The sequence below is a fragment of the Triplophysa rosa genome, linkage group LG15, assembly GCF_024868665.1.
Source record: "Triplophysa rosa linkage group LG15, Trosa_1v2, whole genome shotgun sequence".
NCBI classification, from domain to species: domain Eukaryota; kingdom Metazoa; phylum Chordata; class Actinopteri; order Cypriniformes; family Nemacheilidae; genus Triplophysa; species Triplophysa rosa.
In genome coordinates this window covers 7,993,058-8,018,144 of record NC_079904.1, presented here as the reverse complement: position 1 = coordinate 8,018,144, position 25,087 = coordinate 7,993,058, and the positions used below count along the sequence as shown (strand labels likewise).

The following is a 25,087-nucleotide window of genomic DNA, read 5'->3' as shown; positions in this document are numbered from 1 at the left end:
TCAAGGCTGCAAAGACTTTAGTCAGCTTGCAACACTTTCCCTGTGTACAAAGTAGCAGACGCATTTGGTCATAAAATCATATCATCAGTGCTTCAAAAACACACCAACTTGATTTTGAAATGGGACTTATTTTTTCTTTCAGAGGCACTACGATGGGGGAGCACGGGCGAAAAAAACACATTGGACCCTGAAACTGTTGTTCTGCTTTCTGATTGGCTGGCTCCTGTTGCTAGGCTTATGTCATTGTGTTTTTTTCACTCTTTCTTCCCCCGTTCTCTGATAGGTCAGGATGGAACTGGTTCAGCGGAGGGCTGTGTCAGGCAACTTTTCTGTCACTTGTTGAACATCCGAAAGCTTGTGGTTTTAGCGTGGCTGCGCTCCTTTGCCACAAGAAAAACAAGAGCGCAGAAGCGCGCATTCACACAGAGACGCACTTCTACAAGCACACACCCTTTCACACAGAAAGAAAGGTTTCTCGCTGGCATGCAGACTCCAACCTAGGTTCAGTTGTTGGCAGATGTTGGCTGTTTTTCTCACAGCTCCAAAGAACCTTTCCAATTTTATATATATATATATATATATATATATATATTGCACTTTTTGTTATTGTCTCTGACTGTTAGGGTTAGGTTTAAAATAAAAATATTTTAAAGCTTTACCTTGTGAAACAACATATACACATATTGTATATATACAGTATATATATGATGTAAAACAATATATGTCATATACTGTATATCTTATATATACTACAGTATATATGATGCAAAAAATAAATAGGTAGAGGGCTTGCATCTGGCGAATAATTATTTACTTGACTGACTTGTTTAACTTGTCCAAATATCAGTCTGACATGTTTTTGAAGTTTTGAAAAAAAAGTGTTTGTGAAATGTCATAAAAACAAAGCATATAGCAAGTTTGGGCATTCATGTGAGAAATACATGAGTTGCATATGTCCAGGCATGTTCCCAATTTGGATGCTCATCAGATTAGGGGTTTTGAGTAATGTGACAACCAAGTCATGTTTTCAAAGCCTTATATGATTCTTTGTAGGCTGTATTCCTATGAGATACAAGTTCTTATCTGTGTGAAACTTCTTTTTTGCAGTCGATTTTGTTGCCACAGATAAGCAATCTTCAGATAATGGTTTCAGCTGGCTTTTTTAATAAAAAGAAATGATGGGCGCAAGGCAAACGCTGACTGTCTCTTCTGTAGGTTTGCTGAGCGCCGGGTAAAGGCACCCCCCTCACCCCAGACAGAGTGCTGACTCCTGCTCTGGTCTGTTTACACCCCCTCATCCCCTGATGTAGGACGGTCACTTCAGACACAATGAACATGCTGAATAGCGACTCTTCATCTCGCAAGCGATGCCAAATCCACACGCTTTGCCAGCCTTCTCTCGCTACACACAAGACTTGATTCCTACTGTTTTATGGAGCTTCTTGCACATCAGCTTGGACAAAAAATAAGACGTTACGTATGCAAGTAACATTGCTTGCATAATGCTGTGCTCTATAAAATGCAAAGAAGTGCACAACATTTAAATCGGTGTACGGTTGTTCTGAAGTGCATCATCTTGAAAAAGTTACTTTTTGGTTTAGCTCATGCAGGGAGTCTGTTTTTTAGAAAATATAAAATATCTAGGGTTTCGAAATATGATTGCTTACGTGTGCGTGTATAGGCCTATGTTGCATTCTGAAGGATTTAATGAAAGACAGATCAGACTTTCAGTCAGAGAATAGGGCACTCAATAGTTTAGTCCTTTCAGTGCAAACAAAGCCACCTGTAGTGAGTTTTTTTTCTAAGAAAATAATCAATTTCTAAGCCAAAAGCGTCACTTTATCTCTTGGGTGGTTTGACTTGGCCCCTTTGTAGCATATTAAGCCAAGGGCAGGAATTGATCCTGGCTTGTTTTTCACTGTAGGCGATGCCGTCATTCTCATTCTAGTTCTCGTCGTCCAGTTTGTTTATCACAGTTAGCGGTTGCTCAAGGAAAAACATCCCCTCCCATTCGCATTGTACTACTTCAATCTGTTCTTTGCATGGGCTACTATTTATTCTGTCTTTTACAAGTCGGAACTGCAGGCTAGAGACTAAGCACATCCCCATTTTGCTAATAGATCCGAGTTAAATCACGTTAAGCATTAACCAACATTAAACGAGTTTTCCAATCATTATATCAAAGGACAATGTAACGAGGTTTAATAAAAATACATGCGATGTGGCAACAACAATGCAATCAGTTAAACAAGAATCTCATTACAAACAACACGAACAATGGCCATCACTATTTGCTAAGTATGATCAATACTGTCGCCGCAACTCGCGTTTTAATACCCCAGTTGCGTCAAGCTCCTCCTTTAACCCCGCCTCCGCTGCGCTGATTGGCGCAACGTCGGTTGTTTTCGCAAGGCGATTGGCTCATAGCGGCGTCAGTCATATTTCCAGCCTGTTATTTACCACAAGAGAGCTAGTCAAGAGTGGGTTTCTGCTCGGAGGCTTCAACAGCTGATATGATCCAGTAGCATTTCCCAATGCCTCAAAGAACAAAACCGACCTAAAGAAAATAAAACACAGTCGCTCTATTTTATTTTTTCAAAGCGGAAAAGCTCAACATGAGGCACGCGTCGGCATCCAGTGAAACTATGGAAAACAACTCGATCACCGTGACAGACTTGTTCAAAATTTGCACACAGTGCGATCGGCTTAGTAAAAAGGTAAGAAAACGGATACGAGGTTGAAATCGATGTTCACTGACGCATAACGGGTCGTTTGGATCTCACTTTTCATTGATTTAAAGCCACGGTCAAAGTTGAAGATATCCGTTCATTGGGCCGTTTGCTGCAGTGCAGTCAGTTCTTTGTACTTCGCTGCTTAATTCACTCACCACTGGGTTGTTTTTCTCAGGCTGGAAATCGCATCTGAACAACAGATACTACTGTTTGATCAATAAAAGTCAATGTTATGCCAGTGTCACCTTCTTAAAAATGTTTTTGCTTAAATCAGCGCGTTCAAGTCATGTCCGCAGGATTTCCATTGAGAAAGACTGGTGCAAATGGGACATATTGCATTGCACGGGTAGTAAAGTTTAGTGGTGTTTTACAATGAGTTTTACGACTGTTGCTTGCATATTCCTGTCAGATTGGGCGCTTTTAGTGATGTTTACACCACTGGTGTATTGTTAACAGTTAGCTTATACCGTTTTTGTTCGTTGAGAGCGCGAGCTGATAGATGCGAGTAGTTGTTCGACTCATTCTCTCTTTGTGTCATCTTTCCGTAGTATGAATGACAGCTGTGAATACTTTTCTCTGTTGATACTGATTGTAAATTTAAATGATTTGTATTGTTTAGTTTATGAATTGCTTTCTGACAAATTGCTATTCCTTTACAACTCGCGCATCACGCACAATGCAATAGAGATTTCTGGAGTCCGCGGTTGACATTCGAGCTCGGGAAGGATGTTGCTTTTAAGAGCCTGAAGCCAGACTATTTTAGATCTAATCCTAGTTTTTTGCCATTGTGTTTGCTTTTCCCGAGGTTTCAACGTGTTTGTGAATCATGTGATCTTGTTACTCAAAGACACAAACCGTGTTTTGATCTTTTGTAGGACGTTGGGGTGCGAATCCCCAGACCCCTGGGAAATGGACCAAGTAGATTCATACCAGAAAAAGAGGTTAGTATAACTTATGTTAACAGACATATCATTATCAATAATTCAACAAGAATACAATTGATCTCATCATAGCTAAGTTCACCTTGTCTTTGTCTCAGATACTTCTAGTCAGTAAACTGGACAAAAGAACCCAGTCGATTTTCGAGGATGCCTTTGCAGTGCTCGGTCGCCTTGACAACATCTCCCTGGTGATAGGGTTCCATCCTCAGTATCTGGAGAGCTTTCTTAGGACACAGCATTATCTGCTTCAGATGGATGGTCCATTGTCTCTTCACTACAGACATTACATAGGCATAATGGTAGGAGTCCAAGCCTGTGTTTTGGTTGACTGTACTGTTTGTTTACTCTTAATGTAAATAACACTGCGACAGATTCCACTAAATGTCTGTCGGTTTTCAACAGGCTGCTGCCAGGCACCAGTGCACGTATCTGGTCAACCTGCACGTGAACGATTTCCTGCAGGTAGGAGGCGATCCCAAGTGGTTGAATGGTTTGGAGGAAGCCCCGCAGAAGCTGCAGGCTCTCGGGGAGCTCAACAAGATCCTGGCCCACCGCCCTTGGCTGCTCACCAAAGAACACATCGAGGTATGACTTCAACCTCGGAGAGCTGGCCACAGTTCTTATGTGTTTACATTAGAAATCGGCATAGTTACGCTTGAAATACTCCCTCTACAGCTATACACAATTGCGTTCCTTAATTTCCTAACTTTGCCTTTTGCTTTTGATTTACCAGAGTTTACTGAAGACAGAGGAGCACAGCTGGTCCCTGGCTGAGCTGATTCATGCCGTGGTGCTGCTCACACATTATCACTCGCTGGCCTCATTTACATTCGGTTGCGGCATCACCCCGGACATCCACACAGATGGAGGACATACGTTCAGGCCGCCCTCGCTCAGTGGTTACTGCGTATGTGACATTGCCAATGGCAACGGGAGCCTGGAGGAGATGATGGGGAACCAGCAGGTGAGAAATGCAGCCATATTGCAGAGGAGGTTAAGATGATGCAAGACTTTCTAATATTTGCTAGCATTTCATCAAGTGGTTTGCAAGAAGGAATCTATGAAGTGCGGGGTTCAGATTCCAGACCCTACTGTATACATGCTGCTGTACTGTAAGTGAGCCATGACCTACATTCATGTGTGTGTGTGTGTGTGTGTGTGTGTATGTGTAGGTGTCCGAGTCGTCTGGTGAGGTGGAAGTGTTGATGGAGCGGATGAAGCAGCTACAGGAATGTCGTGACGAAGAGGAGGCCAGTCAGGAGGAAATGGCCACTCGGTTTGAGAGGGAGAAGACAGAAAGCATGCTGGTGGTCACCTCTGGTAAGTGATTACTTCAAATGACGAGGTGTCGTTTTGGATTTTTTTGACAATGCATGTGCATTATAAATCACTCTGTGATCGGTCAACAGAGGACGAGGAGTGCGTACCCTCCAGGGATGTGTCACGACACTTTGAAGACCCCAGTTACGGCTACAAAGACTTTTCCAGGAGAGGAGAGCATGTGCCCACCCTTAGAGTGCAGGTAAAAGGAAATTACGATAAGCTTTTAATTTGCATTGTCAATCAAGGTAAATGGAGGATGATATGGGGATTTTTTTTGCTTATAACAGGATTATAGTTGGGAAGATCATGGCTTTTCCCTTGTGAATCGACTGTATCCAGATTTCGGACAGCTTCTCGATGAGAAGTTCCAGATCGCTTTCAATCTGACATATAACACAATGGCCACACACCAGGGTGTGGACACCTCCATGCTCCGGAGAGCAATCTGGAACTACATCCACTGCATGTTTGGTATACGGTGAGTACCTTTGGCTTTTTGTTTTGCAAGTAAAGATAAACTGTGTATATTGATCGATTAGTTATTTAAAAAATATATTTTCTTTCTTTATGGCAGATATGATGATTATGACTACGGGGAAATAAACCAGCTGTTAGACCGCAGTTTTAAAGTCTACATTAAGACTGTGGTGTGCAGTCCAGAGAAGATCACCAAGAGGATGTACGACAGCTTCTGGAGGCAGTTCCAGCACTCTGAGAAAGTAAGGAGAACAGATACAGACACCTATTGATTTTGAGTTAAATATTCTTGTTGAGGGTTGTGAATGATGATCATGTTTCGTTCTTTTTTCCAGGTCCACGTTAATTTGCTTCTTATGGAAGCGCGCATGCAGGCAGAACTGCTCTACGCTCTGAGAGCCATCACTCGCTACATGACATGAATTGCTGTTCTCGTCTACCTTTTTATTATTTTTTTACTGTTGTTGATGTTGCTATTGTGGGACACTTCAATAAAAGTAAAAACTACAAAAAAAGAGGAAAAACAAACGTGAGGAAGAATAACAAACAGCCATTGGGATGATGACAAGAGGAACGGATTCATGGTTGTTTTGCTAAAAGAAGGAAAAAAACATCTGTCAACTGAACCTACTTGCTGAATCACTTGTGTGGCTGCTCAGCCTGCAGGGCCAAATGTGGCCACTGGGCGGAGTCCGAGCAGACTTTCCCCAAACTGGGGGTTTGCAAGAGGACAGCTTGAGACTGCGAGCTTCTGGAGGTCAAACCTCCTTTTAGTATATTAAATGCATCTGCGATGTCGTATAATCATATCTTCTTTTTGTGAGATGAGATTAAAAAAAGAAAAGAACACACCTAGCAACTCCAGCACGGTGCAGATAGACTGCACCAACATGCCTATCTACTAGTGTTTCTCCATATCGTTTTATATCGTGTTTTTATTTTTAGCAGTGGCTAGAGATAGAAGCATTACTGATTTTTGCATAAACGCGTGCCTAGTCATGCGCAGCACTGGCAACAGATGCTGATGTGCCATCTGTTCAAGCTGCTTTTCTCAATCGAGAGGCCTCAAGACACCCAAACCATCACCCATGTGTATAAGCTAATCCAAGAATGACTGTGTTTGTGTGCGTGAGAAAGAAAGTGAGAGTGCAATTCAAAAGTTATAGCTGTCTGAGCCCTTGTTAGAGTTTACTGTATGACACCACTTTGTGACATAATTTCCAATGTGAGAAAGAAAAAATCTTATCATAGGCTCTTCTGTTTTTTTCTAATGCATTAAATATATTAAAGCACTTTTTTAAGAAGTCAAGATATGCTTCAGCTGTTATGTAGCCATTTTGTTTTGATGACCGTTTTCTGTCTTTTATTTGTGTCAGTGATGCTCGACGCAAAAAGGTCTTCCTTTTGTGATTTCCTCTGATTTATCCGCCTCATGTCTTCCCTTTAATGCGCGGTCATCTTAACTCCTCAAGCTTTTTATTTAGGGGTTCATTATAACTAAATACCTCCTGTTATGTGTCCTTAAATATCTAAGTGCTGTCTGGTGAGCAGAAATATGTCTTACGTGGCTGACGCTAAGAACCAGGCAACCCAAACGGCTGCGCAGTTGTGGGGTTAATTAATGCTTGTTCTCATTTTTAGAACTTTAACCAGTGTAACTAAGATTTTGTTTTGTTAAAAGTGTGTGTGTGTGCATTTTCTTTTATTTTCAAGCGGGGTGGAGTCTGCTGTCTTTTTACTGTTTACTGAAACCAGTTAAGTACTGCATTCTGATGATGGCAGGACTAGTTGAGGGATGGTACTTTTTCTTTTTGCATATGGACATGAGGAGGTTTTTAAGAGACTGATGTCAGTGACTGACACTTTTATAAGAGAAATTTGATTAAAAAAAAATAAAACGTGGTATTTCAATGGTTGTATCATTTGTATTTTAATCATTTTGTTTGTTCCCAACATCACAATAAGATCCTTCATGATTGTCAAACAAACATCCTTAACCAGTATTAACTAGAACAAGAATTTAAGCTATCTGAACATAAGCTTTCCATTCTTTTGTGTTTCTATTTTAAGACATAGTTCACATAGATACAAAATAAATATATTTTTAAGTTCATAAACATCCATTCACCAGCAGAAACACTATAGGGCTTTAGAAAACTGCCCCCACTATACACTAATGATTTAAACACAGTGTTAAAGGCACCGATTCACAGCAAGCATTAAAGGAAGTAACATTGTTGACCATGGAACCAATCCAAATAATAATTTCCCTTACACCGCTGGTAATTTCCTTTGTTGTATCTGTGATTATCTATCTATATTTTTTATGCCAGTATATGGTCATTTTGTATGGAAATCACCACACTTACTGTTAATTGAAAAAATCTAATTTGAGGAACTGTGTTCCCCTCTTTTAAACGGTAAACATTCCCACTGTTGTCTGGAAAAGTCCCTTAGATATTAAAAAAAAAATTTTGCGTTGTTTATACACGCTGGACATTGTGGGGGTAAACGTCTACCTCACCACATTGCAGTTAAACAAAATGACTTTTCTGCATTTTAAACACACATTCAGATCACCTCTAGGGCAGCTGTGTAAACTGAATATTATTGTATAGACTGTAGCTGTGAAGCATAACTGTTAAGAAGAGGGAAGTGAGTGCCATAATATATCAGTTTGATGTGATTGTATTAAGAAAGTGACGATGTTTCTATTCTGTGTTCCTTCTGAAATGTTTTAATAAAGTCTTTGAGATCACTGAGATGGTCACGAGTGCTTTTTACAAATACATCAGCTTAGACATAACGCTTGTATAAAACAAATCTAGTATTTTTCAATCTAAGCTAAATACACCAGAATCAAGACCACGGGCCTTTGAACTAAAGCTGTTCTACACACTTGTTGGTTGTAATTCATAGTTCAATTTTAAAGCATCAAAAGTGACAGGGTATTAAAGTGCAATATACACACTGGCTCGTTCCTCTTGTGTGCATGTGTACATTCATATCTGAATGTGAGTGTGAAGATCAGAGAAGCTTACTAACTGATTCCAGTAATGTCTTCAACATGTAAACGTTGTCTTAGCCTCTCCGCCACAGGCAAAAAGAGCAACTCCCAGCATGCTTCCTGGACCTGTCTGACTCCATCATTTGAAGGCCACTGCAGAAGTCCTCTGTCTGTCCGAACAAAAGCCAAAACTTCTACATGTCTAAAAGGATCACCTAATGATAAAATCACCTATACAGATCTTAACAGAGTGTGTGATTGATTGTGCACCTGTGTAGAGCCTTAATATCTTCAGAAGCTCTTCAGAATGTTGCATCTCTCCATCTAAAGAGCAGTTCCACAGCGTCTGACACACCACAGCGGCCAGATGCCAGTCCTGAGACCCAAAGTCACGCAGACAGTCAATAAGCCTGCAACAGAGAACGAGTGTACAACAAAGCATATCAGTACTTCATCAGCATTTTGTCTGGTTTTTCAATAAAACTCTTAACATCCCTACAACAAGTGACTTTTTTTAGAAGGAGGACTGCATGAGATATTAGATGTGTTCGCTATAAGATACACATTCTGTTTAAGTATAGAACATACATTTTCAAAACAAGTCTTACACAATTTTGCTTCTCTAGTTACAGATATTTCACTGGAAACCAAGATAAAAACAGATAGCGAATATGATTGTGTTGCACTGAGGCGAGTTACTTCTGCGTGGTTCCCTCAACCCTCAGTAGGGCCCTATTCTCTGAATCTGCAGATAAGTTGATAAGAACGCCACACGCAGAGAAACACACATCAGGGTTCTTGGAGTCTATGAGGGTCACCACGAACTGATGCACTGAAAATGCAAACACAACATTATGAAAAGGTGACCCAGAGAGGTAAGGTGTGTTTATTGTAGAAATAAAGGCACCTTTGTGCTGCACGATGAAGCGTCTCACATCTTTGATCTGAGAAAGATTTCCAAACACACGTGTGGCCTCCAATACACCTTCCATACTGGAGCCCAACAAGAGCTTTAGTAGCACTGCTATGACAGGAGCAAGAACGAAGAGATTACTGAAGGACTACAGATGCAAGGTACAGGTTTTCTCACACGCAAGCGCTTGTCTTACACTGGGAGATGTGTTTGTGCTGGGAACGGACCACCGAGCTCTCTCCCTGGTAGAAAGACAGGTTGTTGATGGTGGCGGCAGCATTAATCACTAGCTCTTCACTCTCCTGCACGCATCTGGACTCTGAGACGCACAAGAGAAAAGAAAACACGAATGAGTATGAAGTGTGAAATATCAGTTATTTTCAGTCCGTGCCATCTGTAGACTTCAGATTGTCTCGATGCCCATTTGCTCATCTCTCCCACAGCCGTAATATTTAATGTAATGTTATCGTATGCGCTAGCTCAGATTACTGTACAAAATATCCTTCCATTTACCAGCTGATATACGAAAGAATATGTGCTAGAAATATGCAAGAAATCTTGTTGTTTGTCTTTTAACTTTCAGGAAACAAAACAGACTTTTGGTATTGAAAAGTGGTAAACGCGGCAATCTAATCTGGTATCGCTTCTATCTTGAAACCACTCATGTGTGTTTCCAAGTGAGTATTTCATGATAAATCTGAAAACTAAGTAGTCAGAATGGGAGTGCGTATGACTAAGACCCTGTATTTCCCGTTCAAAGTGTGGTTTATACTGTCAGTGTTTGTGTCATGCTGCAAATGTGTCTGCGCTTCGAAACGTCTTTTGTTGTGGCCAACACTCTCTCATTGTTAGCCTTGATTTCTTAGTATCTTTTAAAGTTTCACCCTCCTCGATTTTTATATTCATCATAACAGGATGTAATTTAAATCTATCAGATACAAGAGAAAATCAGCCACCCATTTTCACTCGAAGTGTCGCCATCTCCGCTTTAAGAAGTGACAGCATCCTCTAACTGTCACAAAAACTGCTTTCATTTTCTTACATGCTAAAAATGACACTTGAAAAATATTTCTACAATATAAAGTCTTTCTATATTTCAAAAAGGAAACATGTAACCGCCTCTTCAACACAACACACCTGCTCATGAAACTTTCACATGGCCAAACGTTTGTTTGCATCCATCACCTACAAACCACACTGCAGTATCTCAGAAAACCATGAACAAGATGCATGCACAGTAAGAACAGCCTCTGGGAAATGACAACTTTACAGCGTGCATGTTCTCGTCATCGGAGAGGATGCAGTAACTTGAGCGTGTGTACCAGTAATTGACGTGGAGAGAACAGAATGTGAGCGCACAGTGCAGAGCAACTAACTTGCAGAACTCAAGGAAGTACACGTAGCCTGAAACATCTGAACGATCTCAACGGTCTGTGTCTCACATAGGTTCTGCTGTGGTTACATATGCACAGTAAACACGTAGCATTTAAATTTGGTAGTAAATCAGAAGCATCCATCCACGTGCGTATGGAATACAGGAGTCACTCCCAAATAAATGATAAAGCGACAACTATAGCAACATTTTGGTCGTGCAGCTATAAAAAAACAGACGGCAACAGTTTAAGTTGTTTGTTGTTAAAAAATGTTGACCAAAGTAATATTAGGGACAGGTGCAAATTTTTGGAAACTAAACATGACAGGACAGAACAGAACAAAACTGATCATTTAAAAGATTTAATTATGCTGTGTTTTATACCCAACACTTGTAGTAGAAGCTGAACACACAAAGGGTTGGCAGCCAGCGCTGTGCCCACAGTGGGATGAATGGCCAGGTTTGCCAGCAGTCGGATCAGTTTGATGAGAATGTCCTCTCTTTCAGGAGCAGGATGTTGTTCAGGGTGCGAAGGTGTTCTCTGGTAGACCTGGAAAAGATCTAAAAGGACATCTATTCCCCCTTCCTCCTCATAGACCCGTTCTCTTGCTTCAATGCTCTTGGCTGTTAAATTCCCCAGTGTGAACAGGAGACGAACTACCAGGTCCTGCAGTGAGAAAAAAACAGATACATCGAAAATAAAACAGTGTATAGACGTTTCATCGGACGCACGCGCTGGCCCGAAGTTAACTTCCGGTCTGTGTTTGGTTATAATATAGCAATCTATTTTATATTTAATTTATATTCATATTCATCCATAATAATATTTCATAGTATATTAACTGTAGTAAATTAAATTAAAACTACTCAACTGTTATTGATTCTTTGTGGAGGTCTACCAAAAGTTAAGTTTGGGCCGCTGAAACTGTCTATACCCTTACAAAAAAGAAGTGTGCTATTAGTATACTTCTTTAGAACTAAAAAAATAAGTTTACTTTCAGGCTATTTTTATGTACTTCTCAAAAATGTACATTATTTGCTTCTTAGAAATTGATTGAAAATTACACTTAAGTATACTTGAAAATTCAAAAGTATATTTAGTCTATACTTCTGCTCAATTATACTTTTAAGTACATCTCAATCAATAGATTAAGTATTCTAAGTACACTTATAGCTGTGTTAGTCTTTTGATTGAGTAGTCTATTAAACTCTTTTCACATTTTTAATTACTTTTATTAATTATTAATAATTACTTTCACAGTATACTTCAAGGAGTACTTTTATTAACTAAAAATGTGCTACAAGTATTGAACCAGTAAACTATCAATATGCCTATAAATTCAGAAAATGTAGTTAACTACTTAAAAGTATACTTTTATCAATTAAAACGGGTGCTAATTTAATCCCAAGGGTCTGGAAATAGTGCACTTTCAAGTATCCTACTAATACACTGATATTAATATACTTACTGCATAAAGTTTTTTTTTTAAAGATTTTTACCTTAAAAATGTACTCGATGTAATCTTATTTTGACATTACGTTTAACACTGGTTAAAGCCTGCTTTTAATCCTGGGAAGCTCTGTTCCTGAATTCTAGTGCCAAAGGTATACATTATAAAAAATAAGATGAAAAATGTTATGGCAAGCTGTTTAGCAACAAACAACCAATTATAAACAATTTGTAGCGTAAAATGCCTATATGTGTGTTAACAGCAGCGGTTAGATGAGCTGCTAAACAGTCGCGAAGGGCATCTGCCACGAGTCTGGAGGACACTATGTCCCTATGTAAAGTACAGGGTGCGGGTGGGACTGTGTTTATGATACCTAGTACACAGAGTGAACTGTGTTTATTCGGTACGAGATTAAGAGCACATGATCTCATAACTCTCAGAGCCAGCAGGCAACCGAGAGAAGCCCATCTGAACTAACTGTACCGAAATAAAAAGACCAGAAAAACACATGCAACACACACCTTCCTAACTATTGCTCAAGTTTCATTTGAGGGCAGAAAGCGGAACGCTCACCCTATATGTCTATACATGTGCATGTGTGTTTTTTCAGTGTGTACATGTCCATGTGTGTGTTGAAAGAGCGACTCACCTGTTTCCGGCTATGTTTGCCCAGCAGGTCTAAAAATAGGATGCAGCAGTGTGGTGTCTCAGCTAGAGCATAACAGCACTCAGTGTAGGTTGACAGCTTGCTGGAGACCAATCATACACACGTCAGCATATTCTCACACATCAGACGGCACAACTTTAAAAACAGAGATCAAGCAGCCCATCTGATCAAACTAAATGAAAACAACACTTCTTACACTCAGATGAATATTCTGGCTCGAGATATTTTCATGTGCATTATAAAACAGGTGGCCATGTAAAACAGCACTAAACGTAGGAGTTTTTTAGCCAGGGAAAATATAAAACTATTAAACCACTCTGGTGCATCTGTATAACAAAGAGGAAGGAAGTCATCTGTGGCCATAAGGCAATGATTTGGCTTTGTTGACAGACAAAATCAAAAATCAAGACAGACGTAAAACATATTGACTGAATGGTTTTCAGTTTACTTTAAAACAGAGGCCTCCACTTAGCGCACTGTGTGCCAAATCTGGACTCCAGATTACTTCTAAAAATCATGTCTCAAAATGGACTTGCTCATTGAGTCACAACATGCATGAAAACAAAGTATTTTCCTCCTTCTTCTCTTCTCTTGCTCATTCTTTCTACACTTCTACCCTATACAAACACACTCATTCAGACCATCATGCCCCTCTCACCTGAATATCCGGGCCACATTAATGCAGATGTCAATGTCATTGCGGTGGTTCTCCACAATCCAGCAAAGAGTAACAAAGGCCTTGCTGGATAAGAAAGAAGGCCGAGACTCAGACTGGTCAGCTATATTTCTCAAAGCTGCAGTGACCTAGAAAGATCAAGAGTTGCATGTGATTGAGAAAACGAATAACTATATGTTTGTCAAATGTGTGTATGAGGGGAATCAGTTCTGTGCAGCAGGTGTGCTTGTCTGTAATAAAGTCAGTCTAAAAGGTCCCATGCGTGAAGGAAACTTTTAATGTTTGACTGGTGTCTAAGGAACACAGATGCATGTACAGTAAGCACTTTTATAATCAAGCAAAAATAACAGGAGGTTTTAGAAGTGCCCTCATAAATCTCTCTATCAAGAGCTCAGGACACTGATTATGGGACATGAAGGCTGCCTGCTAGGGCTGTTCGGCCCATTGGGCTGTACTTTTCTAAGAGCCCTCATTTCCGTCTGCCAACAGGCTAATGAGCGCCACGGCTATTGACGCTGAACATCAAACCGTGCGTGCCGAATTCAGGAAGTTTGTTCAGGAAGATTTAAATGATTCCTGTAAAATGTACTTTGGAAAAGCATAAAGGAAAATATGGACACGAAATGGAAACACGAAAGCAAAAACAAAAGCGCATTTAAAGTCCACCCTCCATTTCGACCTCTTGCAACCCCGCCCCTACAAAACGCTCGTATTTTGTTCCATTTCGCTTCCAGAGTTCTGAGAAATATCCGGGTGGGGTTTGTGCATGCCAAATTCCTTCATTTTTTAAAGGCTCCAAGACACATAAGAGATTTACCATGTTTGCATTGCAAACCTATTTGTTTATATATGGTGATATGTAAGAAAACACTAGGACACAGGGGGAACACACACTCACGCTTGCTGTGGAAATGCATTGTGGGATCCTACAGGGGGTTTTTTAACAACAAGAAGGAAAGTCACTCAGCAGATAACAAACCACAGAAAAAAGCCTGTTCGACTTCACATGTTGTAATTTGTTTCAGTTTGCTTGTGTAAGGATGGTCCTAAATTATGTATTTGCCACACGCCAATGACATGTGATATTTTTTTCGGACCAATTGTTATTCCAAATATTTTTTACTGGTGTTTTATGTATGATTGTGTCATTCACAGCATCCTATACGATATGGGCCTCTAACGAAACTGCAACTTTCAAGATGACACATCATGTTTGTGTTCCTCACGCTTTTGTTTTGGTGGCTTAGCAAAAAATATTCCACAGATGTGTTACCAAATAAAGTTCTGCCACCCTAGATAAACTTCTGATGGTAAATTGTCAAGTGTGGTAAAAGTTGTGGGTAGACACGCGAGTTGTAACAGATGTTCTTTTTAGTAGAATGTTGGTATGTCTTTGATTTGAGTCAAGTGAGTCAGCGAGGGTCAGATTATTGTTTCTCAGAATTCGATTAAACCCTCTAGTTCCTAATAAAGTTCTTGCAATAAAAACTACCAGCCAACGAGCATTTAATTTCCTTGCCAAAGCCTGTGGCATTCACTGAGTGTTCATTGTATACACTGTGTGTGTGTGTGTGCGTGTGCGTGTGTGTGTGTGTGTGTGTGTGTGTGTGTGTGTGTGTGTGTGTGTGTGTGCGTTTGAGTAGCACATGATCACTAACAAAAATAAGATTATGAATGATGCTACAGCAACTTTAACTCCCTTAAACAGCCCAATTAAAGCAGGGATAGTTCATCCCTGTGAACATTCTTTCACCATTTACTCACCCTTATGTCATTCCAAACCTGTATGACTTTATGACACAAAATATATTTTTAAGAATGTTTGTAACCAAACAACACCGGACCCCATTGACTTCCATTGTGGACACACTGATACATTTCTCAAAATATCTTCTTTGTGTTTCACACATATACATGTTTTGAATGACATGAGGATGAATAAACGACGACAGAATGAACATTTTTGTGAACCGTCCCTTAATGTAGAGCTCACCTGTACCAGTATGTGTCCTGCAATGATATGCTGACCCTCTCCCTCTGCCCTGTGATTGGTAACATTGAATGAAGTTTGAGGCATACAATGTATCAGCCTCTTCGATAGCAGCAGCAGTAACCCGATGAAGTCTTTACCCAGCAGCAGACTGGCGAGGGCGCTGTTTCCTGAGAGGAGCTTCAGTGAGCCGACACAGTACAGCACGGCCTCACTTTTACTCCACACATCCTCACACTGCAGCAGAGAAAGAAGCGAGTCTGTGTGGAGAAACGCACACATGGTGGGCTGATGTTACACAAGTTATTTTCTGATTACAGACAGAATGTGTTACACATAAATCAAAACTGACCGAGGACGGAGCTGGTGAAGAACAGGGTGTCATTACTGGCGTTCCTGCTGATTTTGAAGACGAGCTTACAGATGTTCACCAAGTTGTTTCCACTCACATTGAGCTTGTGATATAAAAGTTATAGAAGAACAATATTACAAGCAGTGTAACCTCAAAACCTATTCAATATTAAAGAGAAACAGTAGTTCACCCCAAAATGAAAATTCTATCATAACTTACTCACCCTCATGTCATTTCAAACCTGTATGACCTTCATTCTACTGCCTAACACAAAAGAAGATATTTTGAAGAATGTTGGTAACCGAACAACGGCTGTATCCATTGACTTGCATTGGTTTTGTGTCCATACTAACCGCTGTCGTTCGGTTACCAACATTCTTCAAAATATATTTTTCGTGTTTTGCAGAAGAAAGAATACAGGTTTGAAATGACAAGATGGTGAGTTAATGATGACAGAATTGTCATTTTTGGGTGAACTATCCCTTTAAAGCATCACTGCTATTACAGGGTAAGATCAAAAACGACTTACTGCCAAAATGAGTTTGGCTAAGGTTAGGTTAAGTCGATCAGATCCCACATCTACAAGTCTGAACAGCGATCTTAGGATAGTGGACCTCTTTTTACACTGCCTTCCCAGCATGCCTCTCTCAGCCAGGGCATTATGGAGTTCATTGCATGCGTGACACATTCGTCCCACCATCTCTTCTGACGCTCCGTCATCTACACAGATCACAGAAAATCCTTATCAGCACAATGACCTGAATTTCAGCACACAAAACAGGTAACAGTTTCTCACAAAATGTCTCAACTGCAGCATTGCCACTTTTCACACTGTTTCTTTGAAGGACACTGAAAGAAGAGAAGTCTGTGGGTAACACAGACTCTTTCATTCAACTGAGCTGATGTGTACACAGAGTAGGCTTACTGACATTTCACTGACATTTGGCCCACATGTCAACACCCACTGACTGAGTTAACATGGCCCTTCAGAGCAAACTCCCCCCTGTATGGTACGCATTATTAGTGTGCGTGAAATAGCTCTCTTTCTACATGCTCAAACATCAACGTCACCGAGTAAAGTATAACTAAATGGAAGGTGTACATTAGACCTGAGTTTGAATCAATAACCTTGAATCTCATGAGATCAACTTAACCAACGTAACCAATCAATAATATACGTTTTATTCCCAAGACACTCCCTTCAATTAAGAATGGCATCCAGCTGTTAGATTGCTTTCAGAAACAACAGTGATCCATCTCTACATGGTTTCTGACCATTGTGTGGATTGGCAAAGTGCTGCGGCCCTAACTTGCCTTTAGGGGATAAGGCAGAGGCAGCATTTTCGAAAGCTATTTTTGCTAAAACAAATGTTGTTCCTCAGTTCTGTTTCCAAGATGGCTGGCAGATCCTCCCCAATGGCACCCTCTGATGATACCGTGGAGAATATGAAGGGTATTTTATGCATGAACTGAGAGGCTCTTGGCACAATGAATATTTGATATTTATCTTTCAAATGAATTTCTATTGAATTTTGAAAGTGCTTAAATATTTACTGCTATTAGATTGCATTTCACGGTTCTCTTCCCCCACATGCTTTGACTTTAAAAGCTCTATACTGTGCCAAGCTCAACACAGATCTGTTTTTCATTCCTCAGCATTCATTGTGTTTTCCTTCTGCCTGCTGTTTTGCTTGCACTCCGAGACACATTCATGTGCTGAAGAGCAGCTCCTTGGTATGAATTTACTTAAGCACAATTCAATAACCCCAAAATTGGGAATATCTTTCCAAAGTTGGTAAAAGCAGAAAAATACTACACAACTTTTTGGACCATTAAGAAAATGTTTTAAGTTTAAAGGGACAGAAAGAAAGAATGCTTGTAACCAAACAGTTCTTGGCCACCATTGACTACCATAGTAGGAAAAATTACAATGGCAGTCAAAAGTGCCCCAGAACTGTTTGCTTTCCTAAATTCCTCAAAATATCTTTAGTGTTCAACAGAACAAAGAAATTTTTCCTACGATGGTAGTCAATGGTGGCCAAGAATTGTTTGGCTACGAGCATTCTTCCAAATATCTTTCTCTGTGTTTATCAGAACAAAGACATTTATACAGATTTGGAACAACTTGAGGGAAGTAAGTTAGTAAATGAAGACAGAATTTTACAAGTGAGGATAAAGCTCATTCATGCAAGTAATTTTATCACCTGGTGCAAAGGACTCGATTTCATGAAGGACTGGAAGGACTTTAGAGTTCCAGTACTGAGATTCATCCATATTATCATCTGCATCTGTGTCATTAAGTCCATGATAAGCATCTAGAGCAGAAAGACAGACACAAATCTATTGATATTAATGGTTATATGTAGACAGATATATTATTGACCCCAGACAGAGAATTGAGACAGTTCAGCCCTGCAGTTCTTGCTCTTAAACCAAATGTATGTAAATACAGGATGTGCAACATAACATAAAAAGGTCAAAGCATCCCACCCACACACTTTTTCATTAATATATGTTCTGTATACATCCCTCTGTGAACATTTGCATTGTAGACGAGCTGAAGGAAGCAGTGGGTTTGCAAAAACAACAGAGCTGTCATCTGGTAAAAGAAGGCTTGAGAAACTGCTATAGGAAACGTGGTTTTGGGTTTTCTATCCAATCAGAGTTTGTGGTCTAACAAGATTGTGAGAGGTTTGCTTTGTTTATCATTTAATTAAATAAAAAAGGTGACCAGCAGTTTTTTTTTGTGCAGATATATGGAATGTAAACATACCAAAGCAATGGTGAGAATGAGTATGGTTATTTACACATGCAAATAAAACAAACCTGGTTTTGATCCACTGGATACATCATTTTGGGCTGACTGCGGTACCCTACTAGTAACAAACACATACAAAGATACGTGTAAACAGAAAAAAGACAGCCCAAATAAAACTATTATGTAAAAGTCTAAGTGAATATAAAAAACGAATCGTCAAATTTAATATATTACATTTGAAATATGATCACTGGGTACAGTATTCTTATGAAAACTTTGCACAGCTCCTATTTTATGGCAGACACTAGGGGTCGCTGTTGTGATATCCTTATGCACCATCACATGCCCAATTTTTCTCTGTGGCCTTTATGTAAGTTAGCCAAAAACAGTTATTTGGTTAAACATTTAAAAGGATTCTTATGTGTTTGTTTATGAGACTCTACTTGCATGTGAGGGCCACAGCAACAGACAGGAAACCACAGCTTCACGTGCTTGTTTCAAAGCTAGTCATGCACTGTCATGGTAAATTTTATCACACGAATCAAGATATCCGTTAACATTGCTTCAGCATATCCTGCCATGTACTTTCTTAATCTGTGCCATCACTTATAACAGATTTAACTGACATTATCTGGGTAAACACTCTCCACGTTTTAAATTATGATACAATGATTTAGCATTTTTGTATGTCGCATGGGTGCTTCTTAAGGATTGCGCTGATATTTTGATGGTACGGCAGCCGCTGGGCATTTATATGGCATTGATCGTGTTTGGGCTTTGTACTGCCTCGATAATGCCTCTTTGTTGATGGGATGCCTCAACCGAGACGTGATGTCATCTTGTGAATCTCGAACGAGACTGTACTAGTGGTCAACAGAGCAGCCATCCAGCCGGCCACAAACAAGCTGCATAATCTAATATCTCTCCATTAGCAACTATAACAGGGAGATGGGCAAGAGGGAGAGGGGGTTTGAAAGAGAAAGAGAGAGAGAGAAAGGGTTTCATGCCTGACTTTGACTTAATACGTTTCAGAGTGTCTGTAAATGCATGTAAATTGGAAGCATTGTGATTTTCATGAGTGGCCATATTGGGCAATGAATTAATGAGAGCTGTTGGAACTGACTAAATGACCCTTTTCATGTGGCCTTTAATGATGTATTACGCAATTCTGTTGCATATCCCGGAATATGTAGATGTTTGTGAGCAGAAATGACAAGACAGAACATTGCATTCTCAAATCAATTGACAATAAACAAGTTTATTTCCCGAACAACATACTCTGTGAGTCTAAACCGATATAAATATAAACCGATTCACTGAAAGAGTTTAATAGTGTATTTCCTACACTGTAATGTGGGTCCCTGTTATAGACATGCTGCTTAAAGGGACAGTTCTCCCAAAAATAAAAATTCTGCCATCATTTACTGATGATCACAGAGAAAGATATTTGGAATAATGCTTGTAACCAAACAGTTCTTGGCCACCATTGACTACTATAGTAGGGAAAATTACAATGGTAGACAAAAGTGCCCCAGAACTGTTTGCTTTCCTACATTCTTCAAAATATCTTCTTTTGTGTTCAACAGAATAAAAGACATTTTTCCTACTATGGTAGTCAATGGTGGCCAAGAATTGTTTGGTTATAAGCATTCTTCCAAATATCTTTCTCTGTGTTCATCAGAATTTAAAATCAATTTATCATCAATTTAAACAGATTTAGAACAACTTGAGGGTGAGTTAATGAAGACAGGGTTTTAATTTTTGGGTGAACTGTTCCTTTAAGAACTCAAAATGATCTTTAAAAGTCTGTTTGATAACATTTAAAAACAATGATGGGTAAATGTGCACACTTTAAAACAAACAAAAGAGATGGAAAATCATACCTGCTTTTGGTAATTGTGTGCCGGTCAGCTTCTGAGGAGGCTTTTGTGTTATGCCCTGTGACATCAGCACAATGTTGCTTTTCTCCTTCTTCTGGTTGGTCTATTCTTTCTTCTACAGACCTATCTAAACCTTTATGTCGCATATAAGCACATAATAATAATCACTCAATCTTGATCTTAATAAAGATCAACACGATTACTTAAAACAGACAACATACAGCTCAGAAATGGCATCTGAAGATTGGGCATTGGACATATATAACTCTTTTAAAAAAAGGAAAGCACAGCTAGACAAGTCAGCTTTTAGGTCAACTAGAACTGTCCTTCATTGCGACACTGAACATTAACAATTATTTTAATACATTACCAGCACAAAAGTTGAGCAAGTTAATCAAATTAGGAAACTACCCAAAGGACAAATATATTTTGTCTTCTCAATACAAACACACACACAGTATGCCCACAAACACTCTTGAGGCAAATGTGGCAGAGTTCCATCCCAGGGATGTAAACTGATTTATATCTGATTTTTTGGAAGTCTATTCATTTTGGTTCTTCTGTGAAGCACTTAAGCTCAGTTTCAAAACCTCACTGCCTATTGCCTGTATAGGCAGCTGCTTTATAAGTCAACATCCTAAACATTAGAGCTCTATGAATTACCCTATTGGAACGGTCTACCACCACAACCCTATACCGTCACAAAAACAGTCCACTGCATGATGGAGAACTGCCTTCACACAAAGCTTACTCGATTTTGAAACAGCATTAAACAGCTGTTTTTTCAAAGGGATTGAGACACATGGTGTAGATATGTTATGCTGGGGATTCCATTTTGTGGTGTGGTGTCTGTGGTAGTTGTCACTCAGTCAAAGCTGATCATATGCCTGTGACTGGTCAACCCACTACATATTGAATTAAATCATTTTAATATTATTTAACAAAAGTGCTCTATCCATTACACTGTTGTCTGCTTTCTTTTCTCACTTAGCTTATTCTTTTTTCTTTATCTTATCGCAAATAATATGTCAACTGTATACACTCTTTTATTTGTATTAAATTATCTCTCACTTTCTTTAAACTTTACCGTATTGCAGTTAACTTTGTTTAAACGTTAATCTTTCTTGTTTGTGAGTGTAAGAAATGTAATCTAGTTTACTTACTCTTTGAGTGTGATGTCATGAGTGGTAGCCTGTTAATGGATGACGTTCTAAGATGTCTGGCTCGACACCCTCCTGAATCTCTCCTGGTATTCTCTCGTTCAGCTGGGGGTTTGGGGAGAGCTGCTTCATCCTCACGACCATCCTCATCCCGAAACACAGTCAGCCTGGGTTTCTGTTATTGAATCAAAAGTATTAATGTTTCCTGTTTTTATTTGAATAGTTAGATACAGTGTTGAAAGCCCTCTTACATGTTCCAGTGGGCTGAGACGGCTTCCAGAACCTGGTCTGGAGTCAGGTGCTTCAAAATTCCGGGCATGAAGACTAAAAAAGTTTTTTTAGAGCAATTAAAACCAGCATACTGGGTTTATATAGATAATCATATTAAATCAGAGTTTTGTTAAAGGAACAAAGTCCGAAATCTTCCAATTGTGATGTTTTACCTAAATGCAGAAGGTGGACGTCCGTCACGTGCACGAGAGGATGACTCTCCAAAAAGCTGCCGATGCTTCTCTTGAGGGGTGAAGGGTCGTTGTGTGGCAAGAGTTCTGAGAGAGCGACGGGCCTCGGACACTATCTCAGCACTCGTCTGCCTTCTGGTGTACACACGCTCACTTTTCTCATGTTGGAGCTCCATTAAGGACATGCTTGAGTGATAAAGATGTAAACCCGTATCAAGGGTCTGAAACATTGTCCATCACTCTTGAAACATAATGGAACAGGCTGGAAGGCAGCACTGCTATGCTAGAAGTTAAATGAATATAGTGGGACATTTTTGTTTAGACTATTAGATAGACTACTGGATAAAATTTCCAAATGAGCTGCTCTACGTTAAAAAAAATACTAATTTTGATTTGCATTACGTTTTGCTGTACAATTTTTGTTCACACATGATCCCTTATCTAGCGTTGAAATGTTTCCACATTTTTGGGAAGTAGTGAATTCGCTCATGAGAGCTTGACAGGCTTGCGCGTTCACGCACCGTCCCCATGGCAACACACAACGCTGCAACATGGACTCGGGTATAAACATTAAAAACCCAAGGACTGTGCGATTTATTGAACTTTTAACAACCATTATAATAAAAAGCTCGCATTCGTGATGTTATGCCAAGTTATCATACAAAAGTTTAAAATAAACCAGGGCTGTAAATTAAGCATCAAATATTATATACATCCTACTCGACCAAAGAAGACATGTTGCTCTAACAGTACGCGTTGTAAACAGCCCTTAAAACTGCAAAGAAAATTGTGCACAACAATATTTAACGTTACATTTGACTCGGATTACCTTGCGTCCAGTTATGGTTTGGTTTCACAATTTTAAAGAGGTCATTCTGTACTCCGCAAAGATGATCTGCGTGACACCAGAAAGATGGACGCACGCGCTTCGCGCCACAGGTCAGCCTGCCACTGCCACGCGCGTTGTCACGTGACTTACCATTCGCCTGTGTTGTGTAAAAACTGACACCTACTATTTTGAGGAAAAAGTAATATATTCATCTTTCTTAAACAGAAGTAGAAGAAAAAAACATTGGTAACAATCCATAACTTCATAATTTTGATTGTAATACAAGTTATATTTAAACCTCAGTCGTAACGGAAATACGACAGGTGAGGAAGTATGAACCTTAACGTACTGTAAAAGAGTAATGGTTTTAATTGACTTAACCTCCATTTCAGCTTAAAAATCATATTATTTGCCTAGTCTTCAATGAAAAATGCTGATACTGTATCCACCCAGAATTACACATAAAAAAACTATTTACAGCTTTTCGTTGCTTTTTTTAGCCATAATCAAATGAGCAAAACAGCATCCCTTAAAAAACATATTGCTGGGGCTGCTCTCTGAAGTCATTTCAGTTGTGAATTTGGATACATTACATTATTCAGAATAATGGATAATTTATAATATTTTGTCTGGTATTTTACCTCAGAGCTTATTCTTTCCTTTAAGTCTTGTTATGTGCACATGATTTATCCATTGGCTTAATTACATATTAGAGAAGTAAAGCTTGTCAAGTGCTGTGTTGCTGTTGACTCCCAACTGATAGAAATGAATGAGCGCAGTATACATGAAGGAGTATGAATTCATATTCTCTTGCTGTTCAACAGGTCATTTTAACCCAGTTATAAACCAGGTCACCACAAGTAAGACTAACATGATTTCTCTAGCACACTAACAACCTTCTGTTTCTAGCTTCCTTTTTTAAGTGAAGTGTACTTCTTTTCACTCTATAGTTAGATTTAAACAGCTCTAAGAGCTTCATTCACATGGATACAAGGAGTCTCATTGGTGAAATGTGATTGGAGGAGCTAACCAATAAGAAATTAATACGGGGGTGCTCATTGGCCAATGGCTGTATGGATATGGTTGCTCTCTTATTGTCACTAGGGGAGGTGAAGTAGTCACACATTATAACATAATAGTGTCATCCGTAGAGCTTCTCTGTATGTAAGGGTTATCAGAATTTAGATGCACACACCTGCGTGTATTTAGAGACCTGTGTGATGTTTTCTAGCGAACCTTGATACATTCACACAATAGCACATCACTGACCCTCGTTGTTCTTCATCTACGTCACTGAGGTAAATTGATTTGCTTTGCAAGGACCATCATTTTTCTTGCTGCTGTCTCCTTGGCAACCAGTTCCTGCTGGGCAGTCATTGGACAGATACTCACTCCCTCACCTGGTGATAAGGAGAACACAGACGTACGCGTGACATGGAGGTTAAAAAATCGTCAGTCTTTGCTTTACGTTGTGACCTTGTGTCGGAGAGTCGGACTCGTGACCAGAAGGTTGCCGGTTCGATTCTCAGGGCCGGCGGGTAATGACTGAGGTGCCCTTGAGCAAGGCACCTTACCCCTACTTGCTCCCCGGGCGTTGTGATAGCTTCCGGGTGTACGTGTGTTCACGACTTGCTGTGCGTGTGTTCACTACTCTCTGGATGGGTTAAATGCAGATGTCACGGTTCGGGTATGGGTCACCATATCTGACTAATAGGTCACTTTCACTAATTGAAGGTTTTGACCACTGATTTAAAATCACACTCACAAGAAAACACAATCTTTGCAATGTTATTACACACGGGGGAGATTACAACACAGACATTTTAGCTCGTAGGCGTTCCTCGGTGTATGTACATACTGTACAAGTCATTTTTATTGCAACCGATGTAAACATGACAGCTTACTTCTTCAATTGGACGGCTTCGTGTTGTTTCCATGCGGACCGTTAATGAACGCGACACGCACGTCTTACAGAAATCCTGTAGAATTCAACCAATCAGGTGATGACTTCAAACTTGCTGAAGTGTTTCCGGAAAAGTGCGCCTTGTGCATCAGACGTTCAGCCAATGTTCCGTGGGCGTGACATCTGGGGCTGAGA

The 25,087-nt window shown here is 39.7% G+C and overlaps 2 protein-coding genes across 3 annotated transcripts in view; one reads left to right on the top strand and one right to left on the bottom strand.

Annotated features, from left to right (window-relative positions):
- Positions 1-8,199, top strand: part of sesn1 (sestrin 1) — a 39,912-nt gene extending 31,713 nt beyond the window's left edge. Inside the window, exons 1-10 of one of the 2 annotated variants that reach the window (XM_057352450.1) lie at positions 2,470-2,717; positions 3,608-3,673; positions 3,772-3,972; positions 4,076-4,258; positions 4,407-4,637; positions 4,846-4,993; positions 5,083-5,195; positions 5,284-5,474; positions 5,571-5,715; positions 5,809-8,199. In XM_057352450.1, the coding sequence (XP_057208433.1) occupies positions 2,616-2,717; positions 3,608-3,673; positions 3,772-3,972; positions 4,076-4,258; positions 4,407-4,637; positions 4,846-4,993; positions 5,083-5,195; positions 5,284-5,474; positions 5,571-5,715; positions 5,809-5,895 (1,467 nt within the window). In that variant the 5' untranslated portion in view covers positions 2,470-2,615 and the 3' untranslated portion in view covers positions 5,896-8,199. Of the gene's footprint in view, positions 1-2,469; positions 2,718-3,607; positions 3,674-3,771; positions 3,973-4,075; positions 4,259-4,406; positions 4,638-4,845; positions 4,994-5,082; positions 5,196-5,283; positions 5,475-5,570; positions 5,716-5,808 lie in introns of those variants that run through there. The other variant, XM_057352449.1, reaches the window with a different exon arrangement.
- Positions 8,200-8,449: 250 nt separating this feature from the next.
- armc2 (armadillo repeat containing 2) lies at positions 8,450-23,093 on the bottom strand. Its single transcript, XM_057352448.1, has 18 exons — positions 22,990-23,093; positions 22,143-22,346; positions 21,951-22,023; positions 21,703-21,874; positions 20,543-20,672; positions 18,728-18,777; positions 18,106-18,216; positions 16,431-16,621; positions 15,902-16,004; positions 15,553-15,809; positions 13,542-13,687; positions 12,866-12,965; positions 11,150-11,432; positions 9,590-9,712; positions 9,388-9,504; positions 9,180-9,312; positions 8,751-8,890; positions 8,450-8,650 (listed from the first exon to the last, which is right to left on the bottom strand). The coding sequence occupies exons 2-18, from the start codon at positions 22,343-22,345 to the stop codon at positions 8,514-8,516; spliced, it is 2,469 nt and encodes an 822-aa protein (XP_057208431.1). The 5' UTR covers position 22,346; positions 22,990-23,093; the 3' UTR covers positions 8,450-8,513.
- Positions 23,094-25,087: the final 1,994 nt, after the last annotated feature.